We start from the raw sequence: 24,127 nt of genomic DNA on the forward strand, positions 1-24,127 counted from the left end.
TGCCGGTTTACCGCAGCAAAGAGAGGAAAACAACCCCAGCTAAGATGCTGAGGTCCTCCACTCCTTCCCAGAGAAGACAAGAAAGAACAACTATCCTGAGAGGGGCACGTAAGCCAGCTCTCCTTCCTACCCAAGGTAAGCGGATACTATCTGCTGTATCTTTCTGTAGTTGTCCTCTACGGTTCTGCTCTCATGTTGTACGCTTCCTAAGTTGAAATCAATGAATCACCGGAGCATGCGTACATGGGCCTTTTATACTATCGCATGCAGCCACGGGAGTGGTGTGTCTTAAAGATTTTGTCCACATCAGATGTCCTGAATGGAATCAATTCCCATATTGGAAATATGTTTGGTGAAGGGACAACCTTGATACAATAGAGAATCATTGATTTACTGTCTCTGAAATACTTCCTTCTACTGTTTGTTGGTAAATGTCAGTAGTTCTGTGTAGACTGCACAGACCTGTCTGACTTGTCTCAATGTAGGGACTTTTAACTGTAGCTGTAGTCCCTCCAAAAAAACATATGTTCACCCCTTTTCGTGGCATATGAAGAACAGCGAAACCTGTGATAGTTTATGTGTCTGTGCGTCTTACTTCCTGCAGAGTGATAGAAGTGGAAGGACGGAGCTTTTTCATAGTTTCACAGTCATGGGGTTGTGTTGGGGAGATTTTCGTCATACTGTAATAAAAGTAATCAAAGAAATCAAAGACAGAACAGCGTAACTCCATCATGTGCCCTGACTCTTGTCTGTTGTTTATCATAATCCTATAACTAACCTATAATACTATACAGAATAGCCATGTGATCCAGCAGCAAAGGATACTTATATGCTTACAACCTACTAGTTTTTGAAGAGTTATTTTTAAAACCTAAAGGGGGGTAGAAAGAGTTTAACATTATGGAGAGAAACAAACAGGGCGATATGGACTGAAGTGAAGGACCAAGAACCAAAATCTTGATTGTACTTCGGTTTGTTTAAAACTCACTTTACAACAATGGAAGACACTGCAGATTGGTCGATCGTTCTCTTAGTTATCTTATAGGATAAAAAATGTAGCTGATTAATGTAAGCATGAAACATGATAAATGTAGCTCTTGGTTGCACATAGGCGTGAGTGGGCGCCTGTGGCTCAGTGCCCTTGGGCAAGACACTTAACCCCAAGTGTATGAGTGGGATTAGTCACTTCTGACTGTCACTTTACATAGAAACCTCTGCCATCAGTGTGTGAATGGGTGTGCAGTGTAAAAGAGTTTTGAGTAGTCAGATGACTAGAAAAGTGCTATATAAGCTCAAGTCCATTTACCATTTGCTTGTGTTGATGTTTTCATAAAGAGTCACCAGAGTCTGCCCGTATGAAAGTGAACTTTGAGTTGACTTAAAAAAACAGAAACTAAAGTAAAAATCTTAATTCTAGAGAAACACCACGTTATACTGCTCTATCGGATGGATGACAGTTTTAATAACTTTGATTACAGTACATCGAAAACCTCCCCAACACACCTGTGTGTGCAACCATGGAGAAGTATCACAGGTATCTGTGTACTGCATCTATAGCCCATAAAAGGTTAGCTGTAGGCAGTCAACAGCTGACTGTCAAATCAAGTACAAAAACAAGTTTAATGAAATGGTATAGGAACACTATTTTAAACTCGAGGGTACTCATACGATGAAATGATAGCCTAATAATAACATAATAACTATTAAATATTACATTTAATTTTCTTTCCAATGTTCAAATAAAGTAGGTTTGTATTTGAAAAAACAAATAACATAACAGACAGCTCTTGAAAAGGGTCGATTAAAATGAAGGAGGCCACTTGAGACAAACAAAATAAAAGGTGTGCTTTCAGTTTCTACTGTTACTTTTTTAGATGTTATTTCTACTTCTTAAAATATAAACAATATACATGTCACTCATAAATGTCAACATCTCCTTTTCTTCCTTTTTTTAGTTAATCATTTTCAAAACCATTTTAATAATAAACAAACCAAACATATATAAATAATTCAAGTGTTTCTGTCTTTCTGTCCCTTTTGTAATCTACTCACCGTCTTTTTCTTGTTTAGTGAGAGAAATTAGCTTTAGCTTGCCCGGTTATTTTTGTAATCAGAGCTGAATGTGTGACAGGCAACCCCTGTGTCAGTAAAATCATTTTTCTGTTGACACAAAACCAAATGTCTCTTGATTTGGTCTTATTTTTCCCTGGTGTTGCTTGATTCCCTTGTGTGTTATCTTAATGTTTCCTAGTTTAGTCTTTAGTGTTTTTATTTGTAATTTCTTATCCTTGTGTTTCTCTGTAGTAGTGTGTATTGTTATTGTTAAATTATTGATTTCTCTGTGTCTTTAGTGTTTCCTGTTTTATTTTGCAGTACTCGTCTGCAGTGTTTGAAATAAAATACAATACAATACAATACTTTATTGTCCCCCAGGGGGGAATTTGTTCTCACAGCTTTGCATGTCTTGTATTTCTTCCTGCCTCTGTGTGTGTTTTCCAGCCAGTTCTGATTACCCCACATTGTCTTCCTCTGTTGTTTGTCTCACCTGTGTTTCATTACCCCATGTCTATTTAAGCTCTGTGTTCATTCCCTTCTGTGTTAGGTCTTCATAGGTCAACTTTTCTTCTTGGCTTCTGGTCAAATTCTCTGTGCTCCAGTGTCTTTTTGTTTTTTCTGGTGTTTGGAATTTTTCGTTGGACCTTGTTACTTTTGGAATTTGGACTTTGTTCAGAAGGAACGTTTTTGTTTTGCCTTTTTTGTTTTGGTTTCTGAACGTGGGTCCTGTTCTTAGTTTTCCATAGTATGTGACAAAATCAACTTAAAGGTTACATTGTTGGCAGGTTGTTGGTCAGGATTGTGGTGGTTGTGTCTTCTTTTTGTCAAGTTAAAAACACACCATGTCTACTTGATACTTGAAGATTACATAGCTAAAAAGCTATAGCCTTCTCCAGTTAGGCCCTTGGAGTTAACAACACTGAGATGATGGCCTTACACTCTCCTCATTCACTCACTCTACCACTCACACACATGTGCACTGAGTTATTCACAAAAAGTTAACAACTAGCATACAGTAACAACTGTTTTGACTGTTAGTGTCTTTAAACGGCACCTAAATCAACAGGCCGTTGAATATAATCATTTGCTGTCTAAAGAGTTTGCAGGGTCAGGAGGATATGTGTATAAATGTGTTTGTGTGTGTAGCTGGCAATTGTATTTGTAAGTACTGGAAGCAGCAGAGTGTGTGGGAGGAACACAACGTTTTTTTCTTTTATGGCAAACAAGTCTCTCTCCCTTACTTTTAATCCACTTTTTATATGAACATATCTCTGAAATACACTCAATGTTTAAAGTGATCATTATTGATATCACTTCTAAGACAAACAGGTATGTAATCCCACTGTCCACAATATGTACCTTTTACTATAGAGACTTGTGTTTACTTTTTGTTTAGACCAGAGGGATCAAGGTGAACAGATGCAGAGCCTGGATTGTGGGGGCGTTAAGCTGGAACTAGAAGGTTAGACAAGGACAAACACACGCCCACTCTATCTGTCATCATTGTATGTGTGGAGTGCTATGAAGGCCCAGAGCTAGAGGATGACTGACTTCAAACAGCTTCAAAGAAAGCTTTTCCTTGCCATTGCCACTGTAACTTTGCTAAATCTTGCCAAGCCATTTGCTCATGGTGGGTTAATGTTGGAATTTGTAAAATAATGAAATAAAGTGTTTGATCTAGTCCTACTTTTTTTTGTAAAGTGTCTTGAGATAACATTTGTTATAAACTGGAATTGAAATACTGAAGCTTGTTCTGGTATTTAATATTTGTTACCTCTGCTCTTTGTTTTTTCTGTCATGTTCAGGTTAGATTTCTTGGGTATTTTAAAAGTTTACTCATGTTTTGTTAAGGTATATTGTTAATTTAGAAAAGATGTGTTGTTTCATTTTGTTTATTATTCTTTGTCTTTGTTCTTTCAATCAAAGGATTAGTAGCTCTATCCCTGATTTCCTTTAAGATGTGTGAGCTCCTTGCCTTATTTTTAAGACTGAGCCTAGCCACTCTACATCCACACATTGCATCAGCAATGGCATTCTTTTGGTCACCACCTAGAGATAGTTGAACTCCTTTGCTTTGCAGTAACTCACTCCCACATAAGCTGGAGGGCAATTCACTTTTTTCACACTAAGAACCCAGACTCTAGGTCCAAAGACACTGGCATCTTACCAGCTACATTTCCCCAACATTTTTTCTGCATACACAAACTTCTAAAATGGAACTTATCTGTCCCAGATATTTGGACAGGCATGTTTGTCGCTGTGTAAAGGCAAAGACACGTCAAACATATATGGATAATTGTGGTCTCTTTCCATTAGCTTGATTGTCTTACAACATACATACTAGGGCAACTTTGGGTCACAGTTTGATGAGGCCAACAGAACCACATCATCTGCAAAATGCAGAGTTGCAACTTTGAGGTCCCCAAAACTGGAAACTCTCCAAGCTGAATGCGCCTGCAGTTCCTGTAATATTAAAATCATGAACAGAACAGACAAGGGTTAGCGCTTGTGGGTCTATCAGCCAGTCCAAATTAATTTGAATTTGTATCAAGGATTTGAACACAGCTCTCACTTTAGTTATACAGTAACTGAGTTGCTCAAACAGTGACAGGTGCAGTGCTCCCATACGCAATTGTAGTCCTTCTCTAAGACCACAACACATGTAGTCTGGATTAGCAAAACTCCCATGACCCCTGAAAGGATAAATTGGTCCACTCTTTCATGGCCAGGGTGGAATCTCTTTTGTTCCTCCTGTTTTTTTGAGGTTGGAAAATTTGTTTTGCAGCACCCTAGTAAATAACCTTTCCAAGGAGCCTGTGAAGTATGATACCCTAATAGTGAAGAAGACCCTTTTTAAATAAAAAAAGGGAAAAAACAACCCTAATTTCAACTCTACATACATTGTCCCGGACCTCTAAGTGATGTTTACTATGATCCTGGATCTTCTTAACGTTTCTGCCTGTTAAAAGAAAGTTTTTCTTGCCACTATTGTCAAATCTTGCCAAGAACTTGCACGCTGTGTCTCTTTAAATAATCAGAATCAGAATCAATTTTATTGGCCAGGTATGTTCACACATTCAAGGAATTTGACTTCAATGTACAAAAGTACAACTTTAATACATTGTATTTTGGCCATGTCATCAACCTCCCCCAGGATGTACAAAACATTCTTTCAAAGTATGAGTTCATAACTTTGTGTACAGGGACGTCCACCTGAAGCTGCTTTGCAAGTGTATGTCCACCATTTTGGTAGGCACCCTTTCCCTCCGCATGATCCAACTTAAACAACATGGTGATCAATTAACAGCGCTGCTCCATTCTGAGTGTCTGAGTATAACGAACAGAGATCAGATGAAGACAATTAAGTAATTCATCTTTGGTCCAGGATGACCTGGTACCAAGTGCACAACCAATCACTCTTCGCTCAAATATGGTGTTTAATGTGGACAATTTCTAACTATGTTTATAGGTCCAATAACATAGAACTACTTGGGTTAAGATTGGGCGGGCTGTTCCTCTTAATCAGTCCACTTGAGGTGTCTCTATTGCCAAGGAATGCACTGAAGTCCCAAAAACAAAGCTATAGTAGTCCCCCAGGAAACTCCAAGAAGGCTGAGCCTTCCTTTATTATGACTTGCAGTCACAGAGAGAGGACCCTCTTTTTGTTTTTGTACCTTTGCATTGTACCTTTTAAGATTCTAATCACTAAATTACTGTAAGAAAAATATAAATTAGTTTCTTCATCCCATGTCCTCCAGAATGCATTCCCAGCCAAGTATTTAGCTGTGTGAAACCAAAGTGTCCATCAATATCTAAAGAAAAGAGTCTCATGGACACTCTTATTTTTACAATTTGTGTTACCAAACATACATAAGGCATAATCAGTTCAGGGTTGATTATTAACCAGCCAACAGGGGGGCGGCAGTTGTTGAGTTCAGGCACTACGCTGTCTAGCCTTGAGAAGGTGCACTTTATCTCTCTTTTCTCCTATTTTATTCATCTCATCTTTGTACCCCTTTGCTTTTTTAACTTGTGACTCCACATCACACAAACCAGGTGAGTTCAGACAGTCTTTAATTTAACTTTTTTTATTTGCATTTTGATTTTCAATCAGTTTGAATGTTGCTTAAATAATCAGTTGTATAAAAAGGTATAACGAGCTATTGTTTTGAATTGCATGTAGAAGGAGAGGATACAATTTCACAGGTCCACCACTCTACAATAAATTGTGTATATTGGCATATATGGTATAGTGTTTAACAGTAGTTTGTGTAGTTTTGTGTCTTCATTGCTTTGTGTATTTAGTGTATTGCGGACAAGCCAAAAAAGAGTCTGTAACCTTTAGTCTGCTGGTAAACACAGCAGCCATATCTGAAACCTCAAGTGACTTTAAACATACTAGATGGGAAAAAATGGATGCATGGACAGAAAACAATGCAAAATGGTGTCTAATGTGTCAATTTTCTTGTGTGACATTTCTTTATAGCCAAAGGATTTTCTGATATGCACATTTAATCAGATAACTTTACCCTTTCTTGGAACCAATTTGGAAAAGTTAGCTCCTGTATTCCCCGAACTGTTACTGTAATGTTGGAAAATGGCAACCTATGGTTGTCCGAGTATTTGATTTCAGCTGGTCTTTTTTTGTGTGAAAAGAACTACCTTTTACAGAAAAGCCCTCTGAAGCTACTGAAGCCTAATTAACCACCATTTCTTTCTTGCTTTCAGTTGATGTTTTTAAACTGACACACTCAAATGCTTTTTCTCTTTGTTTTTCAGGCTGGTTATTTGGAAATGAAGCTGTATATTCTACTTGTCTTACTTTGTCTCTGCATTATGGGACTGACTGTAAGAACCTTAATTGTATACTGTATTCATTATTTGCCTTTATGTAACTGTACCCATCAGATATCGATAACCCTGCCCGTCATATTTTCAGGAAGACCCCAGTCCAGGAGCTCCTGAAGTCTTCAGTCCTTCAGATGAAGAGGAGGAAATGGAAAGGGATGTTCAGAATTGTAGTGGACAGTGGTTGTTTAGTTCTAAGGAACGAAGGGCCATAGGGGGCGCCATAGAGCGATTGGGTTTACAGCTGCTGAAAAACCTTCCTGTTGATCAACAGCAGCCAAATATAATCTTATCGCCTCTCAGCTTGGCCTTTGCCCTTGCCCAGCTCACTTTAGGTCAGTATATATACACTTTATTTTGCATAAGAAAATAATTGATGATCAGTTCAAAACTTTGTCATCCACAACTAAAATTCACTGGAAGTCTAAAATTAAACCTCAGAATTCATTTTTTTTGTATACCTGAGGCTTAAATGCCCTGAAGTTTGGTTTTATCACTGAATTTAAGCAAAGTCTAGAATAAGGGTAAACTTTTGAATGGACAGCATGACCTTTACTCTGGTATCACGCTCAAACAAATCTAAATACATGTAGAGCAACATATTGAATGGCCTGTTCAAATTTGTTGCATTCATCCTTCATCAACTGTTGCAGTGCATTCCTTGAAGATGATTTGCTCAGACTATTTTTCCTCTCAGGTGCCAGAAATGAGACAGAAAAGCTGCTGCTGAAGAGCCTCCATGCAGACAGTCTGCCCTGTTATCATCATATACAAGGGGGCCTTCTACCTCATTTCAGAAACACATCTTTGGAGGTGGCAACACGCATGTACCTGAGACCTGGTGTGTGGTGATAAATCTGGTGGTGGTTTGAGACTAGATGTTTTTGGATCAAGATTGGGTCATTGATCAACTTTTCAATTGTCTCTCTCTTTTTTCAATCTCCCAGGATTTGAAGTGAGGCTGTCTTTTGTTGAGGAGTCTCTGGGCAGGTATCAAATACAATCAGACAAAACACAAATGTGTTTGATGCAGTCACTAACAGTTAAAGAAATCACAGTTTTAACACATCTGAGTTGGACTAAATTGCTTGATTTCCCCATTGAATTATCAAGGCAGTGGCTTGGCTAAAAGTTAAGACCCAAATTTTCAAGATTACTCAAAACAGTTTTTACTCTAACAGGTAGCAACAGAAGCTTGGCAACCATAATTGGGCACAAACATGCATGCAAAGGGCAGGAAACTTGCCAAACTGAGAAGATCATAAGCCTGTAAGAAATGGAAAACTGGCTGACAAAGAGATTGAATGACAATTAATACTGGAGAGCAAATAGGTAGATGGGAAACAGCTGTTGGCACGAGTAAATCAAATGTGGATTTAGCTGGAAAACTCTCCAGTGAAAGCTGATGGTTATTGAAAGAATAACTTGGTTTGAAAAAAAACCCCAGGATGATATGAGATGATATCAAGATTATATGTGGAAGTAGGCAGAAATAACATACTTCATAGGTACTTCTTGTAAAGAAAGTTAGCAAATTAAAAAGTTAAAATCAACACAGAGTGTCATGATAAGATGATGGACCAATAGGTGCTGCCAGAACATCTTCAATGCTCCTTGACATTGATCAACAAATATCTGAACAATACTTCAGGAATGAAACATAAATCTCCCAAAACATATTCACTCACTTAGGGAGATTTGTACTTATTTTTCCTTCTAACAGTCCAACTGGCCTGGACTATGACAGCAAATTGCCCACTTAAGCATTATAAAACTACATAATCTGCTTATACTAGGGGTTAAGCATCCAGGGTCATCCCTTAATTAGTAATATGTATATTTTGTACAAAATGATATGTTCCAGCATGCATCATGTTTAATGTGGACGTAAAAAGACTTGTTTTTCTGTTCAGATACAAATCACGACCTGTCCCTCTGGTTGACGTGGAGGAGGTCAACCAATGGGTAGAGAATGCTACCCATGGTCACATACCTAACTTCCTGGAAAGTATCCCACATGATGTGGTGCTTATGCTAATGAATGCAGTCTATTTCAAAGGTGAACCATTCTACCAAAGACAATTCAAGACTGGAATAACACAAAAATGTATACTAAAGTTGATCAACAACAAGACCAAGTGACCAAGTCAGATGTTTCAGCAGTAATATGAATGCCCAGAGTTTAAAATCGGATTATCAATTTTTCATTTAAATGAAATCTTAGCGGTCTACCTCCTTAGTTGATTTGCTAATGTCAGTAGTACTATTAGTGGAGAAGTCCAAAGTAAATGTATTATACAAGTAAGTGTAGGGCCAGTGCCACTTTAGAGCCCCTACTTGAGCAGATCCTTGTGGTCCAGATACCTTTTTTGTTTTCAGAATGCTGAATCCTGAGCCTTAGGCCTGGCACTCTACACAACTTCCTAAGCCCGTGTAACTGCAACTTTGAGTTGCTGTCCATCTATCTACTGTTTTGGGAATATAAATGTGTTACCTGCTGTCTTTTTAAAAGGCATTTTGGGGCAATTTTCTTTTTATCTGTCTCAGTGTATCAAGATACATGAGGATCGAAAAAGCCATTTACATTGCAAGTTAATTAGGATGCCCCTGAACAATAAGACAATTTCCCCCAATGCTAACTTTCATTTTAGTCACAAATGGCTTGCCAGCTAGCACAAACAGTCCTTTTTGTCCTTAGTGTCCATGCCGGCCCAATAAAAGATAAGTCTAGGTGGGTTGATGCGCCATACAGGGCTAAGGGCTATGGGCAAAATGTAGCCCACTTAGGCTCCATTAAGTGATCCAGCTTAACCCCTCTCTGAGCCCATCTACAATTGAAGCCTAACCAGGTTAAGCCTAAAAAGGCTGTTATTCATGTTAACTTCACATTGGAGGTCAAGGTGTGACCCAAAAGCACAACATCATCAGCAAAAAGCCACATGCCACACCAATGTCATTAGACCTGACACTAAAACCAGGGCAGCACCTTTATATTTGGACATGAACATTCCAAACAGGTGAGGTGGTAAGTTCTATTAAGGCTTTACCTTGCTAATGATTCTGTCTTACATTCCTTTGTGCATGTTAGGTGAATGGCAAACAAGATTTGACCCCCAAGCGACATCAAAGGGAATTTTCTATCTGGACAACCAGAACTCGGTGTCAGTGGATATGATGAAGTCGGCCCAGTACCCTCTCCGTCTGCTGGAAGATCCAGAACTGGAAGCAAAGGTAACACCAGCATTATTTTGGACATCAGTAGTGTGGACATTTTCCATTACCACAAACAGTGTCCAGAATCTCCTTGAGGCTTTATCAAACCAAGCTAGAGCTTTGTCTGCAGTATAAACAATCATTCCTAATCAAAAACAGATGCTAAAATGACATGGACAACAAAATGTTACTTAAAGATTGACACCAGCACCTTAAACAATTTGCCTGCAAACAACATTGATTAGCCGGTCAAATTTAAGACAGTGGGAGAAGCCGAGTATAGCTAAGTATAGCATAACTATAGCTAACTTTACAAACTATAGCTGTATTGTACTGGTCTTCTCTGAAGTTCTTCTCTTTTTGGAATAGGCTGCATAACTTCATTTAACTAGCTGTATTGTATATAGCTATATTATAGCTATATTTAACTCTAGCTGTATTGTCATGGTCTTTTCTCAAATTCTTCTCTTTATTGAAAAGGTTGCCAGTTTTCCCTTCAAAGGAAACACCAGCCTCTTAATCGTCATGCCCTTGCCCGGCGGAAGAAACGTGACATCTGTTCTACCAGAACTGAATATTTCCGACCTTTACAAACGTCTACCTCAGGAGAAAACAATGCAGGTCAACTTACCTAAGGTGAAGCTGCAGTACCGCAAGGAGCTAGAGGAAGCACTGACCAAAATGGGTAAGCTTCACCAATATTTTAATCTAAATGCTTAGCATCCACACTATTACAGCACTCCTTTAGTGCAGACGTTTGGAAATCCTGATGACTTCATTTTAGTTTTTCAACTCTGGACCAGATTTAAAAAAAGATTGCATGGCTTATCTGCCCCTTAAACATGTGCAAATGAGTCAAAAATACATCATCAAATATACACAAAACACATGCAAGGGTTACGTCTCTCCTTACTGTGCTGCAGAGAAAACAGCTTCTCTGTGTGCTGGTGCTGTTTGCATGTATTTAAATACACTATTTTGCAGTCATCTGAGGAAAAATGTGCCCCTTTCTAAACAAATTAGTCTCATTGCACAAAAGTGTCCAATTCAACACTGGTGCTGATAGCAGTCAGAGTGAAAGGGAAGGGAATTCAAATGCAAACGGATATCAGGAAAGCAATCCCACCTCTACATGTCTTAAAAATAAATTATCTGTAAATACTGTATGTAAATATGAATCAAACATTACTATGATTATAGTACAACCAGGATTTTAATCAGTCTGGGTTTGTCAGCGGCTTGTCACTTGAAGCCATTTCGCATATCAAGAATGCGTGAGTTGTTCTTTCTTCGAGTTGTTTTTCCTTGTTTTGCTCCATTCAGGGCAGAAGCTTTGTTTTGAATGGTGAAACTCACACCCACATTCAGATGCAAGAAAAGAAAAAACTCCATGGAGCAGGACAACTTTTTGGGAGTGTTTGCACTGAATATCATAAGCACTATATGATTTGTGAATTATACCTTGAGATGCAGCTATCAAGCAGCAATAACTCATTCTTGATTCGTGAATCAGACCATCTGTTCTTCCCATACACATGAAAATAAAACCATAGAGGCCCTGGCTGTAACTTTCCTGCCTTTTTTCTCCTTTTTGGTTCTCTCTCAGGCCTTGGTTCTCTGTTTTCGGGTCCAAACCTCTCTGGGATTTCCGACCACCCACTGAAGGTGACAGGTGTCCGCCACGCCAGCACCGTAGAACTCAGCGAGGAAGGCGTGGAAGCGTCTGCCACCACTGTTATAACCTCTATGCGCTCCGTTTCTCTCTTCTCAGTCAACTCCCCTTTCCTCTTTGCACTCGTCGATGACGCCACCCTGACCCCGCTCTTCATGGGCATTGTTACAAACCCCGCCCCTGACAACAACCCAATGCCCAATGATGATCCCCATGTTGGGAATGGCACCCTAAGCGACCAATCTGTGACAGAGAATGTCAAAAGAGACATTAATAACGATAACAGCAACAGATCATGCAGTGAAATAGATCCAGTAGACGGCAGCAGCGTGCAGTCATGTAGCGCCCCCACTGGTGACAGGGAGTAGCTGCAGCATGAAAAATGGACTGGAGAGCAGTGACAGGAAGAAGAAGTAATTGATAGGAAACCTGTTTCGAGTCAGTCAACTGTACCTGCCCAAAGCTGAGAAATATAATTTTTACATTTTGCAAACATGATTGTTGGCCTTTTGCAAAGAGTTGAAAAAAGATGTTGATACCCCTCTCATGTCTATCAGGTTCATATTAAGCTACAGCAGGCAACTGGAAAGACTAGCATTAAGACCGGACACAGGTAAACCGCTCGCTTGGCTCTGCCCAAAACATAATATGCCTATCAGCACCTCAACAGCTCACTTTTAAATCAATCTCTTTATTTTGTTTTTTCTGTAAAAAAATAAATTAATAAATACATTGGGAAAAGTGGTTGTGTTTTTTTGAGGGGTACTTTCATATCTTTTTGTTTTTAACCATGAACTGAATAAGAAGTGGATGTGACCACTGGGATGTTACCCATTTGTTTATGCTTTGGCATTATAAGTTTCCATCCTGGTTTTTGTAGTCAGATGGTTCTATATTAATTAGATGGTTGATTTTATTGCTATGCAAAAAGTCTAAAAAAAAAGTATCAGGTCACAGCAAGTTATGAATTATGTTTTGGCCGTTTCGAGACCAGGGAAATCAAAATATTTTTGAAATAGTTGGTCAAGTGCAAAGTATGTTCTTTTTCTCAGAGACTCACAAGACAAGCAGTCAAATTTTTGCAACCATTAAGTTGGACATGGAATTAGTCTCAGTGACGTTTCCCATTGGTTTCTGAAAAGGCGTTATGAAGCCCAGCGATATCACATAATGCCAAGGAGGGTCTTAAGCCTTCAACACACCCACCTGGCGGTCAACTCAACCAGGCTCAAATTTATGTAACACTCTTGGTCTTTTTAAAATCAAAACGGATGCGAAAAAAAAAAAAAAACTTCTGTAGAGTTTCTTTGAATAATGAAAACCAAAACAGTTTTTTTAACAAGACTGTAAACCTGTTTTTTTCAATTGTAAAAATATACATTTTAATGTTAGTCCTATTGGAAGTGCAATTTTTTCTACAACCCCATTGACTTCATTCTTTAATCAATCAATCAATCAATCAATCAATCAATAAATAAATTGCTAAAATAATCAGTCAATCAATTGGTATAGCACAAATTTATAACAAATGTTATCTCAAGACACTTTAAGAAAGAGCAGGTAAAAGACCTTACTCTTTTTCATATTATCTACAAAGACCCAACACTAATCCATCATGAGCACAGCACTAAGTAACACAGGAGGTTGCAGTTTGTGGAGTTGCCTCCTGTTGGCCATTTGTAGGAATGCAGGTATGCGTTATTTTCACTTTTTTTTAGACTCAGAGGCTTTGTCATCTTTCTTATTTACAATCTTCACACAGTGACTTTATGCCTGTTTTATAGAACTTGCCAGGTTACAAATAAGAAATCTATAATATATATCTGTTAAGTGTTGTGCGAAAGCTTTTTCTTCCTCTGGATTACTTTGAAGGAAGTTTTCAATTTAGATGTTGATTCATGCATATAAAAATATAATGCAGAAATAAACCAGTCAAACACTAAATAAATAGAATTTCAATTATTCTAAGGGGCTCTTGATTAAAGGTATAATATTATGTGTAATTTCATTAGAATGTTTATATTAAATATCTAAATGTATTAAATAGTGACTAAACCTATGTTTAAAGTCAAGTCATCATTAAGTTTCAGGATCTCATGAGGACTTTCTCGTGGCACCTGTAGGACCTGTCAAAGAATACATTTAATCCAGTTTAAAAGGAGAGGACACATTTTAAACAATTTACTTTAACAATGAAAATGGAAACGGTCAGAACAGGGGAATAGGTGAACGAGTATCAATTCATGACCTACACTGGGATTGGTAAAGCTTAATGTTTGGGTTTCCTAAACGTCACAGCCTGCTTATTACCTGTCCTGACCTCTGTCTCTGTCTGTATATGGGAACATTTTGTTTCATCTTAATCCAGCAGCGTCTGTCTGTCTCGCGCCGCGCGCCCCCGGTGCTCTGTTGGCAGCAGCGGAGACGCGCGCGGCTGAGGGCAAAGATCCAGGAGGCGTCAACGGGGTGAAGACTCGTTTCATCGGCAGAGAGAGAGAGAGAGAGAAACATAGACTGAACCAAGTGGACTGTCCGAGAGCAGAGAGGTGAGTGCGCTTTATTTGTAATTTTACGCTTTTACGCACAACTCTAAATGATTGGTTTTCAGTTAATGTACGGTTAATTTCATGCTACAAGATGTGCTGCAGTTAAAGCTGCACATCCGACAAAAATTATACAAAAAAGTGAAACATACTTTTGAACCTGCAGAAAATTCTCTTTGTTACTGATTCATCGTTTTTTTTTTTTTTTTTTAGAGAAAATACAAACCCTGCACATCTCCCAGACTTTTGATATAAAGCCTTTTATTATTATTTTACACTAAGACCATGCTGTCTGACACACTGATTGTGTTTCCACTCAGTGAGGAGCTTTTTTGCACAAAGCAACCTTTTCCAGAGTTCAGAGTTTCCAAGTCAGCTCAGCTCTGTGCCAACAAACGCACAGTGAGCTGCATGTTTCCATCCAGCAGTTTATATAATAGTTCTGACTTCTCAGCAGGTACGTGGAGCAGCAGCAAGGCCAGCCAAAATCGTTACCCATCAGATTTTAATAAGTTTAAAACAAATCTATGAGTGTAATATCTCTAATGAAAATATGGAATTCTGTATTTTTTTTATCAAGGTTTGTTAGGTTGCTCCAGGGGTTATTCAGGGTTTTGAAGACTTTGGTGCCAAGAACATTTCTGCACTTGTTTGAATAATTTAGAGGTTGTGACCTGCAGATATGATATCAGGGAGTTGATGAGCAGCCAATCAGAAAACATTCCTCTGAGTATCAGAAACAAGTTTCTGCAGGAAAGCAGCCAATGTGTCTGCTGCAGGACTCTACAGGTCTCTCCATCAGGGCTGCTCAGACTCTAGACACCACACAGATTCAAACAGTTATTACTTTAATCATTTCAGTTTGACTGTTATGATCCACATGAAGCCACTGCTGCTTTTATGGTTTCATATCATCATGGCCTCGGACAATAAACTCATATCCATGTCAGTCAGAAAGGCTGTTTAGTTTGTTAATTTTTGACCATTTAAAAAAAATGGAATGTCAGCTTTTTGCTGCTGTCCTGAAGAGAGAAGTACTGAAAGTTGTTTCTCTTGCTGAAAGAAATTTAAAGGCCATTTCTGATCCCTGTGAGATGTTGACAATTGGAAAGAGCTCATTTTAAGATTTGTACATAGCACAAATAGGATAAAACTGCATATTTGTCCTACAAAAATATATATATATTATTTTATATTTACCAAAATGTTGTTGCCTTCATGCTCTAATGAAGATCAGAAGATCTGAGCCAAAACTGCATTCAGGGGCTGCTGAGCAGAGGTGAAGCGAACATCAGTTTTACTTTAATTAGATGTTATATTTTTTAGTTTACTTGTCTTATTTTACATTTTAATTTAAAGCTTTCCTTTCCTTCCTCCTTGTTTATCTTTTCCGGTCTGCTTTATTTGCTCTGAACTGAGACATCTTTGAACTCACTGTTAAAGCAGACTCATGACAGACCCAGGATGAAGTTATACCTCTTAAACATCTCTCGTTATGTTGTAGGGAAACAATTTGTTTGTTGTTCTGTGTTTTTTTGTTTTTTGTTGTTGCAGTTATCAGGCTTCAAAGTCAATAAATTAACAAATGTGTGTTTTCAGAGGTTATTTTGGGACTTTTTATCCTTTTACAGTACAGGAGGACAGTGGATAGAGTTCAGAAACTGGGCTGAGAGAGTTGAGAATGACGTGGCAAAGTGCTGAGGGTCGAACCCGAACCCTGGATACCTTCTTTGAGAAATGCTGCCTCTGTACATGGCATACATAAAGATAAGCTATCTGGCATCCCAGACATGTGTGTTTTAATATAATTTCTTAGAAAATTATCATAATCACAACAAATACCATTACTTCAGCATAAAACACTCATCACCTCTTTAGGGGCTTCATTCAGTAAGCGTGGCTGTTCCCACCTGTTTGTCCTCATTCATAAAACCATCTTTTCATTTGCAGTTGATGATTTGAATAACTCTGGATCATGTAGGACTTCAGAGTTTTGGGAGATGGTGGAAAGAAAAGATCAGGAGAAGAAAAATGCTCATGATAAACTTTTGGAAGGGCACTGGGTTTCCCATCAGGCTTGCTGAGAGTCTGTGTTTGTGCATGTGTCCGTGTGTGTATGTGTGTGTGTATGTGTGTGTGTGGGTGTGTGGTCTGAGAAGAGAGTTTTGTTTTGGTGAAACCACGACAACCAGGTCCAGATGTGTGTAGAGGAACAAAAGAGTCATTGTGTGTGTGTGTGTGTGTGTGTGTGTGTGTGTTGCTGCAGAGCTTCTGTAGTTAAGACTAGAGACTGCTCTTAATTTATATTTTCATTTTCTCTCATGATTACAGGCAAAGCTGTTTCTAAAGAGAAATCTTGGTACAGTAATTAACTGTATGACTGTGTGTAATTAACTGTGTTCTTTTCTTATGGTCCTGACAGCATCATCTGTTTGTTTAGAAGTCACAGTTGATCGTGTAATTTTGGTGTCTACCTGCAATTATACTTAAAAAATGTTTTAAAAAGATGTGGCTCAGGCTGCCCTCTTTGTCTCCGAATCCGACAGCTTTGCAAACAAACAAAAATGTTTCCCTTTCTTTTTTTCTTGCCCTAATGTATGTGTCCCTTAATTGTCTTTTTGTTTGTCTTTGCTGCCTATTAGGGTTACTTTTTTTGATGCAGCGCATAATTATTATGTGCTGAAAAAAGTATTAGATATAGTATTAAATATATATGTATAATCCTTTGAATTATGTGAGGGAGATCACTGTGGTCTCTCACTTACTCATCCCTCTGTGCAGTGTCAGGCGTGTGTGTGACTGATTGGTCCTGATTTGGACCAGGTGTGTTAAACTCACCTTCAGAGATAGTAGTGAGTGGTTGTCTCTTTGTTTCTTGTGTCTGTAGAAGTGTGTGATTCTTCATAAGCACCACTTGCCTTGCTTAATATTTCAGCAGCTCTATCAGTGTAGGTTGTTGGGGCTGGGAATTTTGGACCCAGCCTTTTTGGTTTCTTTATAAACCTGACCTGGTGGCCTTTGTGTCTCAGCTCTAGTGAGTTTCTTAGTTCTTTCCTTTAATCTAGTTTTATCAGCTGCTCGGCAGCGGTGGTTTAGTTTCACCTTATCTCAGGGCTAATTAGTAAAGGATGCCTATTTATTTGGGTTGTAACTATTTTGGTTATTTTTTCTCCCCTCCCTATTAAATCGCTTGCGATTTTAGTAGTTATCCCTCTGGGATAACTTTAAGATATCCAGGGTCCGCAATTGCATCTCACTCCCCCGAATCGTTACAGAATTATATTACTCCAGGGTTTGCTTATGCACCTCAATATTTGATACTGACTGGAACCTGGGACTGCTTATTGAAATGGGTTATTGTTTTTTCTTGATTATAATAAAAGTGTATGGAGTAAGAGAATGTAGCATGTCTCTGGTACTTAATAATAAGCTTTGTACAGTAAACAGGCCCTCTTAGCTTTATGCACCTTTACAAGGTTTCAGCTCAATCAACCATTTTCATCTATATAGCAAGAAATAATATTCATTCTGAGCCTTTAAAACAGGTCTAGACATTACTCTAGTCTAGACAATATCGGTCTTAGGTCTTCAAGTTTTCTGCTAGTGTGAAAAACAGCAGACCGCCGCCGCCTACTGGTATGGAGAGTTTTTTCCTCTGGTGCATGCGCAGAATGCACAAACAAATTAGCAGAAGGCTGCTATCAATATGGTGTAAACAGTGCTTATTTTCAGACCGAAAGTGTTAACGATATACCAATGCAGCAGATTTTTTTTACAAGCCCTTAGACTGTCAACTCCCCTGCTAGTCTAAGCCTATTACAGTGTACCTGGACTCTGACTGGTAGATGATTCCAAAGAAGTTGGACCTGATAACTGAAGGCTTTACCTCCCATACTAAGTTTGGAGGCGGTAGGTTCCATAAGCAGGCCTACATTCTGGGAGCATAATTAGCCAGAGTGGTAATATGGCACTATAGGCTTTTTAAGAAATTATGCTGGCTAACCATTTAGAGCTATGTTGGCCTTTTTCTAGTTGGTGCATTTGGACCAGCTGAAGAGAATGCATAGGCTTACAAAGGCAGCCTGATAAAATAGAATATCAATAATCCAACCCAGAGGTAACAAATGCATGGGCTAGTTTTTCTGCATCGTTTTGAGACAGAATGTGCTTGATTCTTGAGAAGGTGAAAAAATCCGAGATGTGTTTATGTGGGAATTGAAGGACATATCCTTATCAAATATCCTAATCAAATAGGATTGAACAATGGTGCTGAATACCAGGATGCCATCTAGGAAAGTTCTATCATTAGAAAACGTCACTCGTAAGTGTGTAAGGCCAAACACAACTTCAGTTTTCCATGACCAGTCCAGGGTGTACCCCACCTCTGGCCCAAATACAGCTGACTGTTCAGTCTGAGCACCTTTTTTCATCATCATGTCTTTGTGTCTCTCAGGATGAAGCGTACAACTTTCCTGTTGGTGTTTGCAGTTGTCCTGAGCTTCTGTCAGGCTCAGGTATCTATCACCTGTTTCCACAAGATTATTAGTTACCTTAAAAACAGTCTGGTGTCTGTCTCTATGTACATGTACAGTATTTTAAAATGCACAAATTGTATCTGCTACTCTAGTAAAATATGTCCATATGTCAGCAGACCTCTAGTACTTTATTAATGTGTTTCAGTCGGAGACAGGAGGTGAGGAAACAGGAGGGGAGGAGGAACATGTGGAGCTCTTCACCACGCCAATGACTAAGATGGGTGCCGCCACCTCGGACTTCGGCTACAACCTGTTCCGCGCTCTAGCAAGCAGCCAAGCGTCAACAAACATCTTCCTGAGCCCCATTAGTGTGTCCGCAGCGTTGACTCAGCTGTCCATGGGTGAAGACACAAACACAACAAAAACTGAATCCAAATGATAGTTTTGGTCTTGGCTAACACAGTGTGTTTGGGCTCCTCCCAAAAAATCACTGTCAAAGTGTCTGCTGTGTCACTTGAGTTTAGTTTATTCTGCAACATTTCAATTTATCTTTCTCTTTATTTGTCATATGGAGACCTTCGTCAGGCAGAACCAATTTGCAATTTCTAATAAATGTTCATTTGTAAGTTAGAAAATGTGCAGGATTTTACCTTTATGGCACTTTACATAAAGAGCAGGTGTAGACCTACTCTTTGTTTTATTTTTAGAGAGACCAAACAAGTTGCAAGTTGATGTCTCTGTTTAGTCTCAATAGTCCTAATTTTGACAATTCCAGTGTCATTGAAACAGTCAGTACCAACTACCTCAGAATAGCCAGGATACGTCAACACTTTCTCTTTTGTCCTTCAGGAGGGTCTGAGCGTGCTCAAAGGCAACTGTTCAGGGCTCTGCGGTACCATACCCTGCAGGACCCTCAGCTCCACAACACCCTGAAGGACCTTCTGGCCTCAGTCAAGTCACCTGGGAAAGGCCTGAGCACCGCCGCACGCATCTACCTGGAAAGACGTGAGTTTGTGTAAAGGGGGGTTAGACAAGTTTGTGCAGGAGTTCGGCTTTTTCTGTCAGTAAAGAAAGCAATCAGCGAGTTATTGGTTCAATTGACCACATTAACCATCGACACTGACTGGACATTCACATGAAACATGGATAGTGTTTTTATGATTTTCTTATTCTTAATTTCTAACATGTATCCTATGTAAATATGTCTCTGAGTCATGAATGCCTAAAATGAGTGAGAAGCGCCAGTCCCGCTGGCTATGTTGTTGTTGGAGCCGTGTTTACATTTTGTATAAAAGCTGTTTTAGTCAAAGACTAGAGGTATCACCAAACAGCAGTTTGTTTTGGTTTCATGCTGGTGCCCAAGGGGGACATCTACTGGAACAAAAAAGTTGCACACTCTTTCTTTAATCATACATTGTAACTAGTTAGTTTGATACAAGATTGCTGATGAAAATTGGATGCACCACCGAGATACATAGATAGATCTTCAGTGTCATTTTTATAAAACAACGGAATGCAGTTTAGCAGCTCTTATGCAGTAGCACCACAAACAAACACAGCATCATTAAGATGAAAAAACTCACTAGTAATTGTATTATAATACAAAATGCGTCTGCATAGCTGGTTTATCACAGGGCTGACCAAATATTCTGTGTGAGAGCTGCTCCACCTCAGATTCATGTTACTACTGTTGTGTGTCTTTGAACCTAATCTTACATCACCAGATTGGCCTCATTCAAAAATGAATGATCAAGACCTCAGAAGAAAGGGGTAACAAAAGCATGCTATCTCCTGGCCTTCTGTACCTTAAAAAAAAACTACAAAAACATATATATTATACATTTATACATTGCATTTATATGTATGTGTTTATGGCCCAGTCACACTCTGCGTCCTTCAGATAGGAATGAGCCACCTTTGTCCCTGAAAAAACCTCATTTTAAGACTAACATGCCAAAGGTCAAGTTAATTTGCAATTTAAAAAATTGGGTGTTGATGTGAAAATAACAACTGTATCAAGTAGAAAATGGGTCTTTTTTCTTTTTGCATTGCACCTGGTGCACAATAGGGCTCAAGCAGTTATGGTTGTTGAGAATGGCATGTCTGAAAGGCAGTCAGTGGAAGTTGTTACATTACAAAATATTAGAAAGTCTAATGTTTATGGCACGGGTTTTATGTAATTAGCATTTTTACTAAAGCACAATATTTTCCTTTGGGATTTATGAAGTTTTGGCTTATCTAATCTGAAATTGTTTATTTTTATATCGCTATCAAAACAGAAAACCTTGGATTCAATGTTTTGTAACATCACAATATTCCAAAAACTGACAAATCAACTCTCTACTTTTCCTTGTTTGGTTGTCCTTTGGCTTTCAGGAATTCGTGCAAAACCAGAATTCTTCACACTTGTAGAGCAGCAGTATGGAGTTCGTCCAAATTCCCTGCTGGGAGGACCCAAAGATATGAAAAAAGTAAACGACTGGGTGACTCAGGAGACCGGTGGGAAGGTTCTGCGCCTCCTGTCCAGGGCCCTCCCCAGGATCCTCGGAGTAAATGCTATAACTGCCGCCTACTTCAAAGGTATGATGGCTTCCACCAAATCTTCCTGAAGCTTCTACATGAGCTTTGATTTGAGGATGCTGCTTGTTTTTGGAATACAAGTTTAGTGTTCAAGAGGAGGAGCAAGAAACATTGGAATATAATGACACAGTTTAATGTCTGTTAACAGGGAAGTGGGTGACTAGGTTCGGTCAGACTGGATTGACGGAGAGCTTCCAAGTGGATGGAGGAGCACCTGTTCGTGTTCCCATGATGCAGCAGGATAACTACCCTGTGAAGATGGGTGCCGACTCTGATCTGAGCTGCACGGTAAGAATTCTTTGTGAAATTTTAACTTCAACAAAATACACACAAAATGCTGCAAACTTCATAACTTTGAGTCCATGTGTGATGACTATGGGAACCAGCTTTGAGAAGCTTGAGCCCCTTTCTGCTTCCTCCTGAACATTCCTGCCTTTAGATCACTCAGCTCCAGATGCAGGATGACGTCAGCATGTTCATCTTCCTGCCCGATGACGTGACCTCCAACATGACCGTACTGGAGGAGAGTCTGACAGCTGAGTTTGTTCAGGACCTCTCCATGACACTCCTTCCTGCCAAGGTGTCACTCACTCTGCCTGCTCTGAGGGTCAGCTACTCCACAGACCTGCTGCCGCTGCTCGGGGATGTGGGTGAGTGCAAGTCTGCCAAACAGAAATTCTCAGCCTCCAACAAATATGGAGTCAAAGAAAATAACCAATAATGTAAAAAAAAGTCTGTTTACAGTCCAATCTACAAACCTTTGAGTCGTTAAAGCAGCAGCTGAACAACATTGCTACTGTATATAAATAATAAATCAGACAAATCTATGTCCTAGCTATTTAAAGTCAAAGGACCCTTTTCAGTGATGACCAAGTGACAACCTCTAGTGCTCAAAAATGAAGCCAATGAAGAAGTGCAAAAAACTGCAGTTCCTTAAGTGTACACTTGAGGCTGGCTGCTAAAGTCAAAGAATCCCTATTATGTCCTACAGCAGAAATAGAATAAAAAAATCAGCCTGGTACAAAAACTGTTATGGCCTCTTGAGGGGTGAATTATTTTTGACATCTCATTTGTTTCAATGAAAGAAAAGCCAAAAGTTATGCAAACATTTGCATGATTGGGGGACGTGGCTGATCTGACTTCTAGGGGAGCTGTTTGCCAGGGGGCTGAAGGCCCGCCTCAGCTCCACCTTTTTGTTCTTGCTAGCAAGTTCATTTATATAGCACATTTCAACAACAAGGCAATTCAAAGTGCTTCACACTAGACATCAAAAGCATCATGAAAGATTGATTGAAAGCTGTAGCAGTTTATTAATAATGGGTGTTGGGGCACTGCCCCCTCCAAACAGGGAGAGAAGAAAGTCTCCTTGTTAAACACAAATTTATAAATGAAATAAATGTGTTTATCAGGTAATCTGTCAGTGTCTGACAGCATTAATTAAAAATGCTTTAAAAAGTAAAAGTTCTGTAGAATTTATTAAAAATAAAGGCAGTTGCCATTAGGCCTATGTGTTAGCATCAAGCTAACATACTGTCGATTCAAATTCTATCCTGTTTAGATGATAAAAACAACAGTAAGCAGACGTTTAAAGAAAAAATTGAGTCTTTTTAAAACATAAAACCCTACATTTGTAAAAAAATAAATCAAGGTTTAACCCAATGGGCCTGGAGCTGTGAGCCATATACAAGTATTACAAAATTAAGAGATAGACAAAGAAATTGTTGGTTAGACAACAAAAATGTATAGTAATGTAATCTTTCATCTCTTCTTTTTTCCTCTGGTGCATCCATTCTTTTTATCTTTCAACTCATTGTTCTTCTTTCCTTAATCCCTCCTTCTTCTCCTTTCTACCATTTTCTCCTCTTTCCTGCTCCCAATACTTCACTTCCTTTTTAACTCTCCTTCTCCTTCCCTGCAGGCCTCTCTGAATGGCTGGCAGACACAGACCTGGAACAAATCTCAGCCCAGTCCATCAAGCTCAACAGCGTCAATCACAAGGTCGTCATGGAGATGGCGCCTGAAGGGACTCAGTACGCGAGTACAACTGAGGAAGGGAGCCACCTGTTGTACCGCGTGGACCGACCCTTCCTTTACCTGATCCGGGATGACATGTCGGGGGCGCTGCTCTTCATTGGCAGGGTGGTCAACCCCAAGGTCCTGTCGAAATAACACACATGCACTCTCTCACACACACACACACCAGAATAGCACACACAGAATAGCACACACTCTTAGCAGGTCCTAGGAGGGATTTCAGGTGTTTGCAGTGCATTTGTTGTGGCAGATATTTTCAAGGATATTTGATTTTTGATTTTACATGATTTCTCTTACTTTTCATGTTGAAACATTTTAGCATGATCATGATAATCTGACTCAAACACACTGACAATATTATGAGCTCATTTTAGGACTGTCTTTTATCCAATCAAATATTGTTACCTTTCTCATCTGAAATAAACCCGACAATGAAATGAAACCCTTTCGTTTGGTGTTTTTCATGGTTTTAAGATGATGTGAGTATTCTCATTTCCCAGATGGTGAATGTTTAATTTTGACTGATCAGAAAAAGTCTATATTATGAGTTTTTCACTTAAAGTTTTTTGTTTGTTTCTGTCCATGTTGTGTGCTGTGGCAGGACACACCTCAAACACTAAACATATGGCCACGTCTATGTGAAAAGGATTCACCAGTTCATTTCTCACTTCAGATTAAAAAATATTAATATATAAAAAATAATAGAC

The 24,127-nt window shown here is 39.0% G+C and overlaps 2 protein-coding genes across 2 annotated transcripts; both read left to right on the forward strand.

Moving 5' to 3' along the window:
• The first annotated feature begins 5,955 nt into the window (after window positions 1-5,955).
• On the forward strand, window positions 5,956-12,532 carry LOC132988343 (alpha-2-antiplasmin-like). Its single transcript, XM_061055686.1, has 9 exons — window positions 5,956-6,111; window positions 6,835-6,903; window positions 6,995-7,238; window positions 7,601-7,744; window positions 7,851-7,893; window positions 8,817-8,962; window positions 9,992-10,134; window positions 10,597-10,801; window positions 11,723-12,532. The coding sequence occupies exons 2-9, from the start codon at window positions 6,850-6,852 to the stop codon at window positions 12,154-12,156; spliced, it is 1,413 nt and encodes a 470-aa protein (XP_060911669.1). The 5' UTR covers window positions 5,956-6,111; window positions 6,835-6,849; the 3' UTR covers window positions 12,157-12,532.
• A 1,681-nt stretch (window positions 12,533-14,213) lies between these two features.
• Window positions 14,214-23,862, forward strand: serpinf1 (serpin peptidase inhibitor, clade F (alpha-2 antiplasmin, pigment epithelium derived factor), member 1). Its single transcript, XM_061055709.1, has 8 exons — window positions 14,214-14,334; window positions 18,785-18,845; window positions 19,012-19,207; window positions 19,656-19,811; window positions 21,183-21,386; window positions 21,535-21,674; window positions 21,826-22,036; window positions 23,305-23,862. Exons 2-8 carry the CDS (start codon window positions 18,786-18,788, stop codon window positions 23,553-23,555), a joined length of 1,218 nt encoding a protein of 405 aa, XP_060911692.1. The 5' UTR covers window positions 14,214-14,334; window position 18,785; the 3' UTR covers window positions 23,556-23,862.
• Window positions 23,863-24,127: the final 265 nt, after the last annotated feature.

The sequence above is a fragment of the Labrus mixtus genome, chromosome 14, assembly GCF_963584025.1.
Source record: "Labrus mixtus chromosome 14, fLabMix1.1, whole genome shotgun sequence".
In the NCBI taxonomy this organism is placed as follows: domain Eukaryota; kingdom Metazoa; phylum Chordata; class Actinopteri; order Labriformes; family Labridae; genus Labrus; species Labrus mixtus.

Bases quoted from the DNA above. Each gene is read 5' to 3' on its own strand.
- LOC132988343 (XM_061055686.1), top strand. From the start codon at position 6,850: ATGAAGCTGTATATTCTACTTGTCTTACTTTGTCTCTGCATTATGGGA. The intron at 7,745-7,850 runs GTGTGTGGTGAT...TCAATCTCCCAG, and splicing joins ACGCATGTACCTGAGACCTG to GATTTGAAGTGAGGCTGTCT. The intron at 10,135-10,596 runs GTAACACCAGCA...TTTATTGAAAAG, and splicing joins ATCCAGAACTGGAAGCAAAG to GTTGCCAGTTTTCCCTTCAA.
- serpinf1 (XM_061055709.1), top strand. From the start codon at position 18,786: ATGAAGCGTACAACTTTCCTGTTGGTGTTTGCAGTTGTCCTGAGCTTC. The intron at 18,846-19,011 runs GTATCTATCACC...AATGTGTTTCAG, and splicing joins TGAGCTTCTGTCAGGCTCAG to TCGGAGACAGGAGGTGAGGA. The intron at 21,675-21,825 runs GTAAGAATTCTT...TCCTGCCTTTAG, and splicing joins ACTCTGATCTGAGCTGCACG to ATCACTCAGCTCCAGATGCA.